The 18,993-nt window shown below is 46.9% G+C and overlaps 1 protein-coding gene across 1 annotated transcript in view; it reads right to left on the bottom strand.

Annotated features, from left to right (window-relative positions):
* LOC144486896 (X-ray repair cross-complementing protein 5-like) overlaps positions 1–18,993 on the bottom strand; it is a 41,310-nt gene that overhangs the window by 10,096 nt on the left and 12,221 nt on the right. Inside the window, exons 5-8 of the mRNA XM_078204928.1 lie at positions 15,859–16,113; positions 12,849–13,032; positions 10,178–10,364; positions 6,625–6,793 (exon numbers count right to left, since the gene is read on the bottom strand). Coding sequence (XP_078061054.1) covers positions 6,625–6,793; positions 10,178–10,364; positions 12,849–13,032; positions 15,859–16,113 — 795 coding nt within the window. The remainder of the gene's footprint in view (positions 1–6,624; positions 6,794–10,177; positions 10,365–12,848; positions 13,033–15,858; positions 16,114–18,993) is intronic.

Here is an 18,993-nt window from a genome sequence, read left to right as displayed (position 1 = left end):
TAGATTGGGAAATGTTATTTAAGGGGACGATGGTGGATCGGCAACGGCAAACATTGAAAGAACGATTATTTAATCCTGTCTGGCACAAAAATAAAACTGGAAAGGTGGCCAAACCAATGCTTACAAGGGAAATTAGAGATAGTTAAAGGTCCAAGGGAGAGGCATACAAATGATCCAGAAAAACTATAGACGAGGATTGGGACAGTTTATAATTCAGCAAAGGGACTAATTAATAAGGGGAAAATGGAGTACGAGAGTAAGCTCGCGGGAAACATAAACTTTGACCGTAAAAGTTTAGAAACATAGAAACCCTCCAGTACAGAAAGAGGCCATTCGGCCCATCGAGTCTGCACCGACCACAATCCCACCCAGGCCCTACCCCCATATCCCTACATATATACCCACTAATCCCTCTAACCTACACATCTCAGGACACTAAGGGGCAATTTTTAGCATGGCCAATCAACCTAACCCGCACATCTTTGGACTGTGGGAGGAAACCGGAGCACCCGGAGGAAACCCACACAGACACGAGGAGAATGTGCAGACTCCACACAGACAGTGACCCAAGCCGGGAATCGAATCCAGGCCCCTGGAGCTGTGAAGCAGCAGTGTTAACCACTGTGCTACCGTGCCATCCAACTTCTATTAGGTGTGTGAGGTGAAAAAGATTGTTAACGGCAAACTAGGTCCTTTACAGTCAGAAACAGGGGAATTTATAATGGGGAACAAAGAAATGGCTGACCAACTAAATACATACTCTGGTTCTGTCTTCACAAAGGAGGACACAAATAACGTACCAGAAAAGTTGGGGAACACAGGGTCGAGGGAGAGGGAGGAACTGAAGGAAATTAATATCAGTAGAGAAATGGTGTTGGGGAAATTGAGATTGAAGGCTGATAAATCCCCAGGGCCCGATAATCTACACCCCGGAGTACTTAAGGAAATGGCCTGAGAAATAGTGGGTATATTGGTATTCATCTTCCAAGGTTCTATAGCCTTTGGGACAGTTCCTATGGATTGGAGGGTAGCTAATGTAACCCCACTATTTAAAAAGGGAGGCAGAGAGAGAACAGGGAATTATAGACCAGTCAGCCTGACGTCGGTAGTGGGGGAGGATTTAATAGCAGAGCACTTGGTAAACAGCGGCTGGACAGGACAGAGTCAGATGGATTTACACGAGGGGAATCATGCTTGACAAATCTACTGGAATTCTTCAAGGATGTAACTAGTAGAGTTGATGAGGGGCAGCCAGTGGATGTGGTTTATTTGGACTTTCAGATAAGGTCCCACATCAGAGATCAGTGTGTAAAATTAAAGTGCATGGGATTGGGTAGTGTATCGAGATGGATAGAAAACTGGTTGGCAGGCAGGAAACAAAGAGTAGGAAATAAACAAGGTCTTTTTCCAAATGGCAGGCAGTGATTAGTGGGGTACCGCTGGGATCAGTGCTGGGGCCCCAGCTATTCACTACATATAAATTAATGATTTAGACAAGAGAACTAAATGTAATATCTCCAAATCTGCAGATGACACAAAGCTGGGTGAGCTGTGAGGAAGATGGAGAGATGCTTCAGTGTGATGTGGACAAGTTGAGTGAGTGGGCAAATGAACAGCAGATGCAGTATAGTTTGGAGAAATGTGAGGTTATCCACTTTGGGAGCAAAAATGGAAGGCAGATTACTATCTGAAAGGCCATAAATTAGGAGAAAGGAATGTGAAATGAGACCTGGGTGTCCTCATGCACCAGTCGCTGAAGTTAAGCATTCAGGTGCAGCAGGCGGTGAAAAAGGCAAATGGAATGTTGGCGAGAGGATTTCAGTACGGGGCAGGGGTGTCTGGTTGCATATAAGAACATAAGAACATAAGAAATAGGAGCAGGAGTAGGCCATCTAGCCCCTCGAGCCTGCCCCGCCATTCAATAAGATCATGGCTGATCTGACGTGGATCAGTACCACTTACCCGCCTGATCCCCATAACCCTTAATTCCCTTACCGATCAGGAATCCATCCATCCGCGCCTTAAACATATTCAGCGAGGTAGCCTCCACCACCTCAGTGGGCAGAGAATTCCAGAGATTCACCACCCTCTGGGAGAAGAAGTTCCTCCTCAACTCTGTCTTAAACTGACCCCCCTTTATTTTGAGGCTGTGTCCTCTAGTTTTAACTTCCTTACTAAGTGGAAAGAATCTCTCCGCCTCCACCCTATCCAGCCCCCGCATTATCTTATAAGTCTCCATAAGATCCCCCCTCATCCTTCTAAACTCCAACGAGTACAAACCCAATCTCCTCAGCCTCTCCTCATAATCCAAACCCCTCATCTCCGGTATCAACCTGGTGAACCTTCTCTGCACTCCCTCCAATGCCAATATATCCTTCCTCATATAAGGGGACCAATACTGCACACAGTATTCCAGCTGCGGCCTCACCAATGCCCTGTACAGGTGCATCAAGACATCCCTGCTTTTATATTCTATCCCCCTCGCAATATAGGCCAACATCCCATTTGCCTTCTTGATCACCTGTTGTACCTGCAGACTGGGCTTTTGCGTCTCATGCACAAGGACCCCCAGGTCCCTTTGCACGGTAGCATGTTTTAATTTGTTTCCATTGAGATAGTAATCCCATTTGTTATTATTTCCTCCAAAGTGTATAACCTCGCATTTCTCAACGTTATACTCCATTTGCCATATCCTCGCCCACTCACTCAGCCTGTCCAAATCTCTCTGCAGATCTTCTCCGTCCTCCACACGATTCACTTTTCCACTTACCTTTGTGTCGTCTGCAAACTTCGTTACCCTACACTCCGTCCCCTCCTCCAGATCATCTATATAAATGGTAAACAGTTGCGGCCCGAGTACCGATCCCTGCGGCACGCCACTAGTTACCTTCCTCCAACCGGAAAAACACCCATTTATTCCGACTCTTTGCTTCCTGTCGGATAGCCAGTCCCCAATCCACTTTAACACACTACCCCCAACTCCGTGTGCCCTAATCTTCTTCAGCAGCCTTTTATGGGGCACCTTATCAAACGCCTTTTGGAAATCCAAAAACACCGCATCCACCGGTTCTCCTCCATCAACCGCCCTAGTCACATCTTCATAAAAATCCAACATGTTCGTCAAGCACGACTTTCCCCTCATGAATCCATGCTGCGTCTGATTGATCGAACCATTTCTATCCAGATGCCCTGCTATCTCCTCTTTAATAATGGATTCCAGCATTTTCCCTACTACAGACGTTAAGCTGACCGGCCTATAGTTACCCGCCTTTTGTCTCCTTCCTTTTTTAAACAGCGGCGTAACATTAGCCGTTTTCCAATCAACCGGCACTACCCCAGAATGCAACGAGTTTTGATAAATAATCACTAACGCATCCACTATTACCTCTGACATTTCTTTCAATACCCTGGGATGCATTCCATCCGGACCCGGGGACTTGTCCACCTTCAGTCCCATTAGTCTACCCAGCACTGCCTCTCTGGTAACATTAATCGTATTAAGTATTTCTCCTGCTGCCAACCCTCTATCGTTAATATTTGGCAAACTATTTGTGTCCTCCACCGTGAAGACCGACACAAAAAACTTATTTAAAGACTCAGCCATATCCTCATTTCCCACTATTAACTCCCCCCTCTCGTCCTCCAAGGGTCCAACATTCACTCTAGCCACTCTATTCCTTTTTATATATTTATAAAAACTTTTACTATCATTTTTTATATTAATTGCTGGCCTAGCTTCATAGTCTATCCTTCCTTTCTTTATCGCTTTCTTAGTCTCTCTTTGTTGTTTCTTAAATTTTTCCCAATCACTTGTTTCTCCACTATTTTTGGCCACTCTGTACGCAGCTGTTTTTATTTTAATACTCTCCTTTATTTCCTTCGTTATCCACGGCTGGTTCTCCCTTTTCTTACAATCCTTGTTTTTTGCTGGAATATATTTTTGCTGAGAACTGAAAAGGATCTCCTTAAAAATCCTCCACTGTTCCTCAGCTATCCTACCTGCCAGCCTGCTCTCCCAGTCTACCTTAGCCAATTCATCCCTCATCCTATCATATTTCCCTCTGTTCAAACAGAGGACACTGGTTTGGGACCAAACTTTCTCCTCTTCCATCTGAATCAGAAATTCGACCATATTGTGGTCACTAGACCCAAGAGGGTCCTTCACAATAAGATCCTTAATTCTACCTACCTCGTTACACAATACCAGATCCAAAATAGCTCGTTCCCTCGTCGGTTCCGTAACATGCTGTTCAAGGAAACTATCCCGACAGCATTCTAAGAACTCTTCCTCCATTCCACCCTTACCGACTTGAGTCTGCCAGTCAATGTGCATGTTGAAGTCCCCCATGATTATTGCCGTTCCGTTTTTACACGCATCCCTTATCTGCTTGTTTATATATATGGGGCCTTGGTGGGACTACACCTGGAATATTGTGTACAGCTTTTGTCTCCTTATCTGAGGAAGGACGTTCTTGCTGTAGAGCGGAGGTTTACCAGGCTGATTCCTTGGATGGTGGGACTGACTCCCAAGGTGAGATTGAGTCGGTTAGGATTATATTCACCAGAGTTCAGAAGAATGAGCGGGGGGGGGAATCTCATAGAAACCCGTGTCTGCGTGGGTTTGCTCCGGGTGCTCCGGTTTCCTCCCATAATCTGAAAGACGTGCTGGTTAGGTGCATTGGCCATGCTAAATTCTCCCTCGGTGTACCCAAATAGGCGCCAGAGTGTGGCAACTCAGGGATTTTCACAGTAACTTCATTGCAGTGTTAATGTAATTGTGACACAAATAAATAAACTTGAAATTCTAACAAGACGAGACAATGTAGATGCAGGAAGGATGTTCCCCAATGGCGGGGGGTTGGGGCGGCGTACAGAACCAGGGATCACAATTTAAGAATACAGGCTAAACCATTTAGGACAGAGATGAGGAAAAATGTCTTCACCCAGAGAGTGGTGAATGTGTGGAATTTGCTACCACAGAAAGTAATTGAGGCCAAAATATTGAATGTTTTCAAGAAGCAGTTAGATATAGCACTTGGTTGGGGCGAAGAGGATCAAAAGATATGGGGGGGAAGATGGGAACAGAATATCGAGTTGGATGATCAGCCATGATCATAATGAATGATGGAGCAGACTCGAAGGGCTGAATGGCCTCCTCCTGCTCCTATTTTCTATGTTTCTAACCAGGGGAATAGGATTCAGCACCTGACTCCTCGATTCAAAGTGTGAGAAATCTTTGGCGTGATCTATGATCCAGAGCAGTGGAGGGAACACATTAACGCCATTCAGTATGTAACCGCATGCTGTAATGAGAGGAAGTGGACCAGGTACAATGAGCTCAAATTCATCTTCTCATCTCTTAAGATATAATAATGCTCAGGTAGCATCAAACAATCAGTGATACAGCTCCCAAGGATAGGGGATACTCTTCAGGGTATTCTAGGCTAGTGGTATTCTATACAGGGTATTTTGGGGTAGTGGTATTCTATACAGGGTATTCTAGGGTAGAGGTATTCTATTCAGGGTATTCTAGGGCAGGGGCATTCTATACAGGGTATTCTAGGGTAGCGGTATTCTATACCGGGTATTCTAGGGTAGCGGTATTCTAGACAGGGTATTCTAGGGTAGAGGTATTCTCTACGGGGTATTCTAGGGTAGAGGTATTCTATATGGGGTATTTTAGGATAGAGGTATTTTATATGGAGTATTCTAGGGTAGAGGTATTCTCTACGAGGTATTCTGGGGTAGAGGGATTCTATTCAGGGTATTTTAGGATAGAGGTATTCTATACATGGTATTCTAGGATAGAGGTATTCTATTCAGGGTATTTTAGGATAGAAGTATTCTATACGGGATATTCTAGGGTCGAGGTATTCTATACGGGGTATTCTAGGATAGAGGGATTCTATATTGGGTATTCTAGAATAGAGGGATTCTATACGGGGTATTCTAGGATAGAGGGATTCTATACGGGGTATTCTAGGATAGAGGGATTCTATATGGGGTATTCCAGGATAGAGATATTCTTGACAGGGTATTTTAGGGTAGAGGGATTCTAGACAGGGTATTCGAGGATAGAGGGATTTTAGACAGGATATTCTAGGATAGAGGGATTCTATACGGGGTATTCTAGGATAGAGGGATTCTATACGGGGTATTCTAGGATAGAGGTATTCTCTACGGGGTATTCTAGGATAGAGGGATTCTATTCAGGGTATTCTAGGGTAGAGGGATTCTGGAGTAGGGGTATTCTAAACAGGGTATTTTAGGATAGTGGTGTTCTACACAGGGTATTCTAGGGTAGAGGGATTCTAGAGGAGGGGTATTCTATCTGATAACATATTTGCATCTGCTCTATATTACGGCTGCATTGTAAATATATAAAATGTCACTCTCTCTCTCTCCAGTAGGATTCCTTCATGCTGGAACATTAGCTCCTAACGTTTTAACACTTCTCGCTGCCACTGCAGGGTTTCCCATCATTATCTGCATGAATCTGTCTTGTGAACTATCAGCTAACTGAGGAGAAGGGGGATGAAGTTTGGACCCTGTGCTCTATAAATACCCTGGGTAGAGCCATGCCCACTTGGCCAAAGGGCAGCAGTGACAGCGGCTGAGGATTACCTGTTATCAGCGTCTCATCTGGGTAAATGAACTGTGGGGGTCTGATGTGGTGGTGCTTCTTTAAGAGTGACAATGGCTTGAAACCAATGAGAACCAAGCCTGGGCCATCAAATCTCTTCAATTCCTCGGTTTCCTCTTTCTCCGGAACAATCTGCCTCTGTCCATAAACCTGGGAACCAAAAAGAACAAGAACAGGCTTAAATTATATGAAAGAGCAACATCTTTCGAGGTACTCGCCCGCTGACCCTCCCAAAGCCTGTCCACCATCTACAAGGCACAAGTCAGGAGTGATGGAGTACTCTCCACTTGCAGCTCCAGCAACACTCATGAAGCTTGACACCATCCAGGACAAAACAGCCGCTTGACTGGCACTCCTTCTACAAGCATTCACTTCCTCCACCACGGACACATTGGCAGCCGTGTGTACCATCGATAAGATGCACTGCAGGAACTGACCAAGGTTCCTTCAATCGCTCCTTCCAAACCCACAACTACTTCCATCTAGAAGGGCCAGGGCAGCAGATACCTGGGAACACCATCACCTACAAGTTCCCCTCCAAGCCACTCACTATCCTGACTTGGAAATATATTGGCTGTTCCTTCACTGTCGCTGAGTCAAAATCCCTGAACTTCCTCCCTAACAGCACAGTGGGTGTACCTACACCACATGCACTGTCGCGTTTCAAGAAGGAAGCTCACCACCACCTTCTCAAGGGCAACTAGGGATGGGCAATCATAGAATCCCTGCAGTGCAGAAGGAGGCCATTCAGCCCATTGAGTTTGTACCGACCACAATCCCACCCAGCCCCTATCCCTGTAGCCCCGTGTATCTATCCTGATAGTGCCCCTGACACTAAGGAGAAATTTATCATGGCCAATCAACCTAACCCGCACATCTTTGGAGTGTGGGAGGAAACCGGAGCACCCGGAGGAAACCCACGCAGACACGGGGAGAACGTGCACTCCACACAGACAGTGACCCAAGCCGGGAATCGAACCCGGGTCCCTGGCGCTGTGAGGCACCAGTGCTAACCGCCGTGCCGCCCTAACGGTCCTCTTCTGGATTAGGTCACACTGTGTGATATGAGCGATCACCGTCATGAGTAACACAGCCTCTGTGTTATTTTGTTAAATAACACAGGGGCTCAAGCACGCTCTGTTCATTAGGCTGGACATATTTTGTGGAATAATCCATCAATATAGATGGTCATGTAACCACATCAAGCAGATAAACTCAATGAAGCAAAAGCAAAATACTATGGACGCTGGAAATCTGAAATAAAAACAGAGAATGCTGGAAAAGCTCAGCAGGTGCACGGAGAGAGAAGCAGAGTTAACATTTCGGGTCCGTATGCCTCTTCTTCAAAGAGCTAATCCAGTGAAGGTCTGACTGAAAAATGGAAAGTTAATCTCGGTATAAAAAGAGCAAAGGGATGGAAGCCTCTTCCCACTGGATGTCTGGATTACGATGGTACAAAATATTCAGGACATTGGAAGACGGGTGATGCGTATCCCAGAAACGGGGCGGCAGGGTGACACAGTGGTTAGCACTGCTGCTTCACAGCGCCAGGGACGCGAGTTCGATTCCCGGCTTGGGTCACTGTCTGTGTGGAGTCAGCACGTTCTCCCCCGTGTCTGCGTGGGTTTCCTCCGGGTGTTCCAGTTTCCTTCCACAGTCCGAAAGACGTGCTGGTTAGGGTGCATTGGCCGTGCTAAATTCTCCCTCAGCGTTACCCGAACAGGCGCCGGAGTGTGGCGACTAGGGGATTTTCACAGTAACTTCACTGCAGTGTTAATGTCAGCCTTCCTTGTGACACTAATAAATAAACTTTTAACTTTAAACAGGTAACCAGTTAAAGACAGAGCAGAAAATAAAAATGAAACCTCGTACTGATCCTTATTTTAAAATAAAAAAGCAAGTTACAGGGAGGGAATCAGTTTGTGAAAGGGATGGAGAGAGTCAAATGTAAGTAGAAAGATTCCTACATTACAGCAGTGGCTAAACTTCGAAACCAATGCTGAACAAGGAGACAGGTTGTCGAAGTTTTTTGTCTTGCACTCATCAGGACAAACCCCAGAAGGTCAGATTTCAAACAATTGTGACAATTTATACCACAGGAGAAAAGGGTGTTGATTGGTTGACAAGTCGACTCTGATTGGCCGAGGTCTTGCCATGGAGAAAGCAATGGGGAGCTATAGGCTCCTCAAGCTGCCAGATAATTCAAAACAGGTGCAAGGCTTGGGCATATTCCTTTTGTCTGCAGGAAAGTTCAGAAGTACTTCATTGGCTGTGAAGTGCTTTGGGCCATCTTGAAGTTGTGGAAGGCGCTATTTTAATGAATACAAGTTCTTTTTCTCTTTATTTACTCATCTCATTACCGTTCTATCTTTGCCTTGCACCATTGTCTCTTCTGTTATTTAATCTCTGCTGCCTCCCCTTTCACTCTTTCCAGCCCTCCGTGCATACCTTCCTTCTGTCCCTGTTTGAACCCTGTGGCATGTCTAACGCGGGCTAGTTGTAAAGAAAAGCCATCGACCTGAAACATTAACTCTTGTTTCTCTCTGTACAGTACGCACAAGGGATACAATAACAGGGGAGTTCTGTTACTGGATGAGTAATTCAGAGGTTTTGACTAATGATAGAATCAGAGAATCCCTACAGTGCAGAAGGAGGCCGTTCAGCCCATCAAGTCTGCACCGATCACAATCCCACCCAGGCCCCGTCCTCATAAACCTATGCATCTACCCTAGCTAGTCTCCCTGATACTAAAGGGGCAATTTAGCATGGCCAATCCACCTAAACCGCACATCTTTGGACTGTGGCAGGAAACCGGAGCACCCGGAGGAAACCCACGCAGACACGGGGAGAACGTGCAAACTCCAGATGGACAGTGACCCAAACCAGGAATCGAACCCGGGTCCCTGGTGCTGTGAGTCAGCAGTGCTAACCTACTGTGCCACCGTGCCGTCAATCTAGAGGCACAAGTTCAAACCACACCACAGCAACTGGGGGAGAAAAAGAGAAGATGCTGGAAAATCTCAGCAGGTTTGGCAGCATCTGTGAATAGAGAAAAGAGCCAACGTTTCGAGTCTGGATGACCCTTCGCCAGAGCTGTATAATAAAGGGGAAATTAGTCTGTGATCATGAAATTACCCGATTGTTGTAAAAACCCATCTGGTTCATTAATGCTCTTTAGAGAAGGAAATCTGCCGTTCTTACCCGGTCTGGCCTGTCTGAGGATCCAGAACCGCATGGCTGACTCTCAACTACCCTCTGATTGACTTAGAAAGCCACTCAGTTGTGTCAAAAGTCATGATGAAACTGCACTGTGGATGTGCCTTCACATCGCAGAGTGCAGCAGTTTTAGAAAACGCCTCATCATCGCCTTCTCGAGGGCAATTAGGGATGCACAATAACTCACATCTCGTTCATGAATTAAGAAAGAGCATTTTCTGTTTGTATTTCAGATTACCAGCATCCGCAGTGTTTTGCCTTTGGTCAGGCAGGAGTTGACGTTTTAATTCAGCACGGTATAGGTTCACCGTCCTTTACCTGGGCCTTCTTGGTGTCGCTGGGCAGGAGCAGACTGCCCGTCTCCCCGTTAAACCAGCGGGTTTTGGTTTTGACGGGCTCGTTGCTTTCTCGGTACAGGCGGACGGCACTGGGTTTCCTGGCACTCCGCACGAGATTGTAAACTCCGACTGAAAGTTCCACGCCTTCTCCCAGCTTCAGGTTCAGCCTGGCCAAAACAAAACAAACCAAAAACAGGACATCAAATACAAGCGGCACCGGAACAGAGAGTTTAACAGGGGCTGAAACTCAAAGACATTCTGATGCACATTAAGCGGTTGAAGAAGGCGGCAGTTTAGGGATGGGGGGCGGTGGGGTTTAAGCCAAGGTCCTGACGACTTGGTCAGTTGGATGTAAAAGATCCCACGGCACACATGGAGGATGGCACGGTGGCACAGTGGTTAGCACTGCTGCTTCACAGCGCCAGGGACCCGGGATCGATTCCCGGCTCGGGTCACTGTCTGTGTAGAGTTTACACATTCTCCCCGTGTCTGCGTGGGTTTCCTCCGGGTGCTCCGATTTCCTCCCACATTCTGAAAGATGTGCTGGTTAGGGTGCATTGACCCGAACAGGCGCCGGACTGTGGCAACTAGGGGAATTTCACAGTAACTTCATTGCAGTGTTAATGTAAGCCTTACTTGTGACGAATAAATAAACTTTACTTTGGAGAGCAAAGAAGCTCTGTCCTGTCAAATTAACCTCCAAAAAACAGATCTGGTCATTATCTCACTGTTCAAGTGTGTGTGGAAAATAGTTGCTATGTTTAACAATGTTTGTGAGGAGGATTGTCAGAGGATGCAGCAGGATATCGATAGACTGGATAGACTTGTGCGGAGAAATGGCAGATGGAATTTAATCCAGACAAATGCGCCTCTGTTTTCTCAGAAGACTAAGGAAATTTGCTATGTCCACTATGACTCTCACCAACTTCTACAGATGCACCATAGAAAGCATTCTTTCTGGTTGTATCACAGCTTGGTATGGATCCTGCTCTGCCCAAGACCGCAAGAAACTACAAAAGGTTATGAATGTAGCCCAATCCATCACGTAAACCAGCCTCCCATCCATTGACTCTGTCTACACTTCCCGCTGCCTCAGCAAAGCAGTCAGCATAATTAAGGACCCCACACACCCCGGACATTCTCTCTTCCACCAAAAGATACGGTCACGTACCAACTGACTCAAGAACAGCTTCTTCCCTGCTGCCATCAGACTTTTGAATGGACCTACCTTGCATTAAGTTGATATTTCTCTACATCCTCGCTATGGCTGAAACATTTTTCACTCTCTCCTTTCCTTCTCTATGAATGGTATGCGTTGTCGGTTAGTGCGCAAGAAACAATACTTTTCACTGTATACCAATACATGTGACAATAATAAATCAAATCAAATCAAAGATGATGCATTTTGAAAGGTCCAATGCAGTACGGAAATACACAGTAAATGGCAGGACCCTTAGAAGCATTAACATGCAGAGGGATCTGGGCGTACAGGTCCACAGTTCCCTGAAAGTGGCAACACAAGTGGATAAGGTGGTCAAGATGGCGTATGGCATGCTTGCCTTCATCGGTTGGGCCATAGGGTGCAAAATTTGGCAGGTCAAGTTGCAGCTGCATAGAGCTTTAGTTAGGGCATGTTTGGAATATTGCATACAGTTCTGGTCGCCACATTAAAAGTTTACCAGGATGTTACCTGGTTTGGAGGGTATTAGCTATGAGAAGAGATTGGACAAACTTGATTTGTTTTCATTTGAACGTCAGAGGCTGAGGGGCGACCTGATAGAAGTCTACAAGATTATGAGAGGCGTGGATAGAATGGATAGTCAGAGTCTTTTTCCCAGGGTAGAAATGCCAATTACTAGGGGACAGAGGTTTAAGGCAAAAAGGGGGAAAGTTTAAAGGAGATGTGAGAGGCAAGTTTTTTTACACAGAGGGTGGTAAGTGCCTGGAACTCGCTGCCAGAGGAGGTGGTAGAAGCAGATACAATAGCAACATTTAAGAGGCATCTGGATAGATACATGAAAAGGCTGGGAATTGAGGAATTTGCTATGTAGAGACGAAAGGTCTTTAGTTTAGAAAGGCGCCCTGTGTCGACACAGGCTTGGAGGGCTGAAGGGCCTGTTCCTGTGCTGTACTCAATTCTTTGTATGGCCGATTCCTGTCAAAGTAACATGATGTACTTTATGATATTTCAACATAAGAGATGCAGCAGAGAAACAGGCCATTCAGCCCAACAACTGCATGCCAGTATTTCCGCTTCCCATGAACTTTCTCCCTCCCCACTCCCTTTCGCGTTATCAGCGTAACCGGCCAATGATTTTCTCTCTCATGCTCATCCAGCTTCTCCCTAAACGCAGCTACACCATTCATTACAACCCTGTGGTAGCCAAGTTCCACATTCCCATCACTCTCTGGGTAAAGAAATTTCTCCTGCATTCCTGGCCTGGTCACTACCTGGTGTTGACGGCTTCTGGTTTCGCTCTTCCCTGCGAGTGGAAACATGCCCTGAGTGCCTAATCTATGAAGATCGTCCGTACATTTGAGCAGATTGTGTGCATGAACACGGACGTTCTGTCTGCCAAGGTCCGCAGGGAGTACATTAGAAACTCTCCGAGGACCCAGGAGACGCGGTGCTACTCTGAGTGACTGCTGACCTGGTGACGGTCCTCTTCTTGTAGTCCTTGGCCCACACTTTCCGAAGCAGATCGTCCAACCTGGCTGACCCCTCGCCTTGCACAGCTGCATCCCCATCCTCTGATACACTGACAATGTCGCAGTAAAAGAGAGACATGTCAAACCCACCAGGCTTCTTCAGATGCATCAGGTCAAGGATGATACCTGTACACAGACAAGGGCAGAGACAAAGACACGCCATTCACAGCATAGCAGCAAAAGGCAAAGCTTCTGTTATTATTGCTCGCCAGATGATGGGCGGGATTTTCCAGCCACGCTCACCCCCCAGGGTCCATGTCCCGCTCGCTACGATTCCCGTGGTGGGCGGGACGGGAAAATTCCACCCTGTCTTTTGACAAAAAATGATTGGCAATTTTCCCTGCAACGTTTCTCAGATTCTTTAAGTTGGAGCTGGACCCAGTTCTTGATGAGGGTAAAGATTGTGAAGTACAGAAAATCAGATTTGATCTGTGATCTCCTAGACTGGTTTTGGTTGCCTGACGGGTTTGACTTTGGGCCTGTTTATTTGCCTTGATTAGCAGACTATGTCGGTGACTGTGGGGGAAGGGGCGGGGGGGAGGCGGGGGGGGGGGGGGGGGGGGTGGGGGGACGGAGGGATAGAATGAGGAAAGAGAGGAAGAAGTGTTTAGTTCCGGTCTTCGTACCATCACGTCACAGGGCAGGCTGGCGTGGACTGCAGGTCTTACCCTTCCCTTTAGTTACCCTTTCCCTTTAGATGCTGGCTGGCAGGACACCAACCCATGTTGGGAAACAGCCTTCTGGCCATCCCTACAGAACCACGCTTCAGGTGACAATCAGGACAGTGGAAGCAGTGAAGGGATTGTTCGATGAAGCTCCAATGCACAGTACAACACTGGTCTGGCCACTACACTGTCTAACCCTGCTTCAACACAACTGAATAGTTTGAAAGGGAGAAGAGTGGGTCTGAGGCTAGTATTTTAAACTTAAATAAAGGCAACTATGTGGGCATGAAAGTTGTGCTAGCTAAGTGAACTGGGAGATTAGGCTAGGGGACAGATCAATAGACAAGCAGTGGCAGACATTTAAGGGGCTATTTCTGAATGTTCTGAATAAGTAAATTTCTACTATTAAAAAGATTTGGAGGGGGCGGACCCACTTCCGTGGTTAACTAAAGAAGTTAAGGAAACTGTCAAACTTAAGGAAAAAGAAGCATATAACTGCAGGCCAGATGATTGGTTAGAATGTGAAGAACAGCAGAGAATGACCAAAGGTTAATCAGGAGAAAGAAATTAGACAATGAGAGGAAGATGGCTAGAAATGTGAAAACTTATAGCAGGTGTTTCTACAGCTGTTTAAACAGGAAAATAGCAAGTTAAGTGAGTCCTCTAGTGAGAATGAACCATAGAATCCCTACAGTGCAGAAGGAGACCATTCAGCCCATTGAGTCTGCACCAGCTCTCCGAAAAAACATCTTACTCAGGTCCACCCAATCGATTTATCCCTGTAACCCCATGCATTTACCATGGCTAATCCACTTAACCTACAGCACCAGGGGAATTAGCTGGGTAAATACATAAGGTTTTGGGGATAGGGCCTGGGTGGGATTGTTAGTGAAGTGATTGTAAGTGTCAGGCGGATTAGCAGGGTAAATATGTGGGGTTACAGGAATAGGGCCTGTGTGGGATTGTGGTTGGTGCAGGCTTGATGGGCCGAATGGCCTCCTTCTGCACTGTAGGGATTCCATGGGATTTTAAGGAAGTGTGTAAATGAGTTGGAGACGTTTCAGAGGGGGTTTGCTGGATCGATAGCTGGAACGAGCGGTTTATCTTATGGGGAAAGGTTGGGCAGACTGGGCTTGTTTCCAGTGGAGTTTAGAAGGGTGAGGGGTGACTTGATTGAAGTAAATAAGATCCTGAACGGTCTGGACAAGGTGGGCATGGAAAGGATGTTTCTTCTTGTGGGAGAGTCCAGAACGAGCGGGCACTGTTTTGAAATTAGTGGTCGCCCTTTTAGGACAGAGATGGTGAGAATTGTTTTCTTTCAGAGGGTTGCATGACTTTGGAACTCTCTGGCCGGAATTTACTGGCACGTCTGCTCGAGGTTCGTACGATCCCGCCCGAGGCTAACGGAGAATGCCGTTCTCCGAGCCTCACCCATCCCTGGAATCAGGGCAGCCGGTAAAATTCCGGTCTCTGTCTCAGAAGGCAATGGGGGGTCACTGAATATCTTTAAGGCAGAGGTAGAGAGATTCTTGTTAGGCGAGGGAATCAAAGATTATTGTGGGTAGATGGGAATGTGGAATTTGAAACACAAACGTACAAGGCATGATCTCATTGAACGGCACAGCAGGCGGGAGGGGCCGAATGGCCTACTTATGCTCCAATTTTGTGCGAAGCACTATTTTCAATCTTGTCAAATCCATCCATTGCCTCAGCCCTCCTCGTCTCTGCGACCTGCACCCCAGTCCGATAACCCTCTGAAATCTCTGCTCTCAGGTGACAAGCTGAGGAAGAGGGTCTGCAGTGACCCAGAGGGTCAAGGATCGGGGGGGAGGGGGGGGGCGGCAGCCATAAGCCAGAGGGCTGGTAGCAAGAGGAAAGGTGAGGGAGTGGAGGAGGCGGGGAGCTGGAGGGGCAACGACATGGAGGGTCCGCGAGTGGAATGTGTGGCACGTGGGAGATTCGGCAAGCATGATGGGCAGAAAACCGGAGCGAAGTATATTTATATCTTTAAATTGATTTCATTTCAAAAGTTATTTCATCGACCGCTATAGTAATTCAGCAACGTTAAATATTTTCACTCACAGGTTATCATGTTGAGAAATGTCCCACAGACTCTAAAGACAGCTTTCACATTGGTTTCAATGGGAAAACCTGATTTGTTTAAAGTTGTTTCACATAAAGTTGCACTTCACGGCAATGCAACTGCAATCTTAAGTGAGGACTTTGTGATTCAACATCTTTGAACCAGTCGCTGACAAATACTTGATGGTAACAGTGGTTTGCCGACCTGTCTCTCGCAGGTCATTGGCCTTTGTTCTGGTCAGTCGTGCTTTGGAGCTGTCTTGAGCATGTGGGTTGTCATTGTTGGTGAACAGCATGATGCGCTTGTGGCTCAGTTTCAGCGTGACGTCACTGAAGAGATTGGAGCAGACCCAGAGAGCATCACTCAACGAGTCATCGGTACTGTGGCCTATGTTCTTCTTGAAGGACTTGTTCCCCTTCTCCCCCTCACACTGGTCCAACTCCAGTACTCGCTGAGCACCTGAGCCCAGACAGAGAGAGTCAGATTCGAACATCAATCTATTAAACACACCAGGGGAGGCGATGGTCCAGTGGTATTATCGCTAGACTATTAACCCAGAAACTCAGCGAATGTTCCGGGGTCCCGGGTTCGAATGGCGCCACGGCAGACGGTGGAATTTGAATTCAATTTTAAAAAAATCTGGAATTAAGAATCTACTGATGACCATGAACCATGGTCGATTGTCAGAAAAACCCATCTGGTTCACTAATGTCCTTTAGGGAAGGAAATCTGCCGTCCTTACCTGGTCTGGCCTACATGTGACTCCAGAGCCACAGCAATGTGAACAAAGAACAAAGAACAGTACAGCACAGGAAACAGGCCCTTCGGCCCTCCAAGCCTGCGCCGCTCCTTGGTCCAACTAGACCAATCGGTTGTATCCCTCCATTCCCAGGCTGCTCATGTGACTATCCAGGTAAGTCTTAAACGATGTCAGCGTGCCTGCCTCCACCACCCTACTTGGCAGCGCATTCCAGGCCCCCACCACCCTCTGTGTAAAAAACGTCCCTCTGATATCTGAGTTATACTTCGCCCCTCTCACCTTGAGCCCTCGTGATCGTCACCTCCGACCTGGGAAAAAGCTTCCCACTGTTCACCCTATCTATACCCTTCATAATCTTGTACACCTCTATTCGATCTCCCCTCATTCTCCGTCTTTCCAGGGAGAACAACCCCAGTTTACCCAATCTCTCCTCATAGCTAAGACCCTCCATACCAGGCAACATCCTGGTAAACCTTCTCTGCACTCTCTCTAACGCCTCCACGTCCTTCTGGTAGTGCGGCGATCAAAACTGGACGCAGTACTCCAAATGTGGCCTAACCAGCGTTCTATACAGCTGCATCATCAGACTCCAGCTTTTATACTCTATACCCCGTCCTATAAAGGCAAGCATACCATATGCCTTCTTCACCACCTTCTCCACCTGTGTTGCCACCTTCAAGGATTTGTGGACTTGCACACCTAGGTCCCTCTGTGTTTCTATACTCCTGATGACTCTGCCATTTATTGTATAGCTCCTCCCTACATTATTTCTTCCAAAATGCATCACTTCGCATTTATCCGGATTAAACTCCATCTGCCACCTCTCCGCCCAATTTTCCAGCCTATCTATATCCTCCTGTATTGCCCGACAATGCTCTTCGCTATCCGTAAGTCCAGCCAACTTCGTGTCATCCGCAAACTTGCTGATTACACCAGTTACACCTTCTTCCAAATCATTTATATATATCACAAATAGCAGAGGTCCCAGTACAGAGCCCTGCGTAACACCACTGGTCACAGACCTCCAGCCGGAAAAAGACCCTTCGACCACTACCCTCTGTCTCCTATGGCCAAGCCAGTTCTCCACCCATCTAGCCACTTCTCCTTGTATCCCATGAGCCTTAACCTTCTTAACCAACCTGCCATGTGGGACTTTGTCAAATGCCTTACGGAAATCCATATAGACGACATCCACGGCCCTTCCTTCATCAACCGTTTTTGTCACTTCCTCAAAAAACTCCACCAAATTTGTAAGGCACGACCTCCCTCTTACAAAACCATGCTGTCTGTCACTAATGAGATTGTTCCGTTCTAAATGCACATACATCCTGTCTCTAAGAATCCTCTCCAACAACTTCCCTACCACGGACGTCAAGCTCACCGGCCTATAATTTCCTGGGTTATCCCTGCTACCCTTCTTAAGGGTAGCAGGGACCACATTCGCTATCCTCCAATCCTCAGGGACCTCACCCGTGTCCAAAGAAGCGACAAAGATTTCTGTCAGAGGCCCAGCAATTTCATCTCTCGAGCAGTCGAGGATAGATGCCATCAGGCCCTGGGGCTTTGTCAGTTTTAATGTTCCCTAAAAAACCTAACACTTCCTCTCTTGTAATGGAGATTTTCTCTAACGGGTCAACACCTCCCTCCGAGACACTCCCGGTTAACACGCCCCTCTCCTTCGTGAATACCGATGCAAAGTATTCATTTAGGATCTCCCCTATTCCCTTGGGTTCTAAGCATAATTCCCCTCCTCTGTCCCTGAGAGGTCCGATTTTCTCCCTGACAACTCTTTTGTTCCTAACGTATGAATAGAATGCCTTAGGATTCTCCTTAATCCTGCCAGCCAAGAACATCTCGTGACCTCTTTTTGCCCTTCTAACTCCCCGTTTGAGTTCTTTCCTACTCTCTCTGTATTCCTCCAGAGCTCCATCTGTTTCTGTTGCCTGGACTTAACGTACGCCTCCCTTTTCATTTTAATCAGATCCTCAATTCCCCTGGTTATCCACGGCTCTCGAATCCTACCTTTCCTATCTTTCCTTTTTACAGGCACATGCCTATCCTGCAGCCTTATCAATAGTTCCTTAAAAGACTCCCACATGCCAGACGCGGACTTACCCTCGAAAATCCTCTCCCAATCAACATCCACCAATTCCTGCCTAATCCGGCTATAGTTAGCCTTCCCCCAATTTAGCACCTTGTCCGTAGGACAGCACTCATCCTTGTCCATTACTATCCTAAAGTTAACAGAGTTGTGGTCACTATTTGCCACATGTTCCCCGATCGAAACTTTGACGACCTGACCGGGCTCATTTCCCAGAACTAGGTCCAGTATAGCCCCCTCTCTAGTCGGGCTATCTACATACTGTTCCAAAGAACCTTCCAGTACGCATTTTACAAATTCCTCCCCGTCCGGACCCCCAGCTCTAAGCACTTTCCAGTCTGTGCCAGGGAAATTAAAGTCCCCCACTACAACAACCCTATTTTTTCTGCACCTATCCAGAATCTCCTGACATATCCTTTCCTCCACTTCCCGTGGGCTGTTGGGTGGTCTGTCGTACACCCCCAGCATAGTGACTGCA

The sequence above is a fragment of the Mustelus asterias genome, unplaced genomic scaffold (genome assembly GCF_964213995.1).
Source record: "Mustelus asterias unplaced genomic scaffold, sMusAst1.hap1.1 HAP1_SCAFFOLD_507, whole genome shotgun sequence".
Classification (NCBI taxonomy): Eukaryota; Metazoa; Chordata; class Chondrichthyes; order Carcharhiniformes; family Triakidae; genus Mustelus; species Mustelus asterias.
The sequence above is the reverse complement of the archived record's forward strand: the minus strand, read 5'-3'. Positions and strand labels throughout refer to the sequence as shown.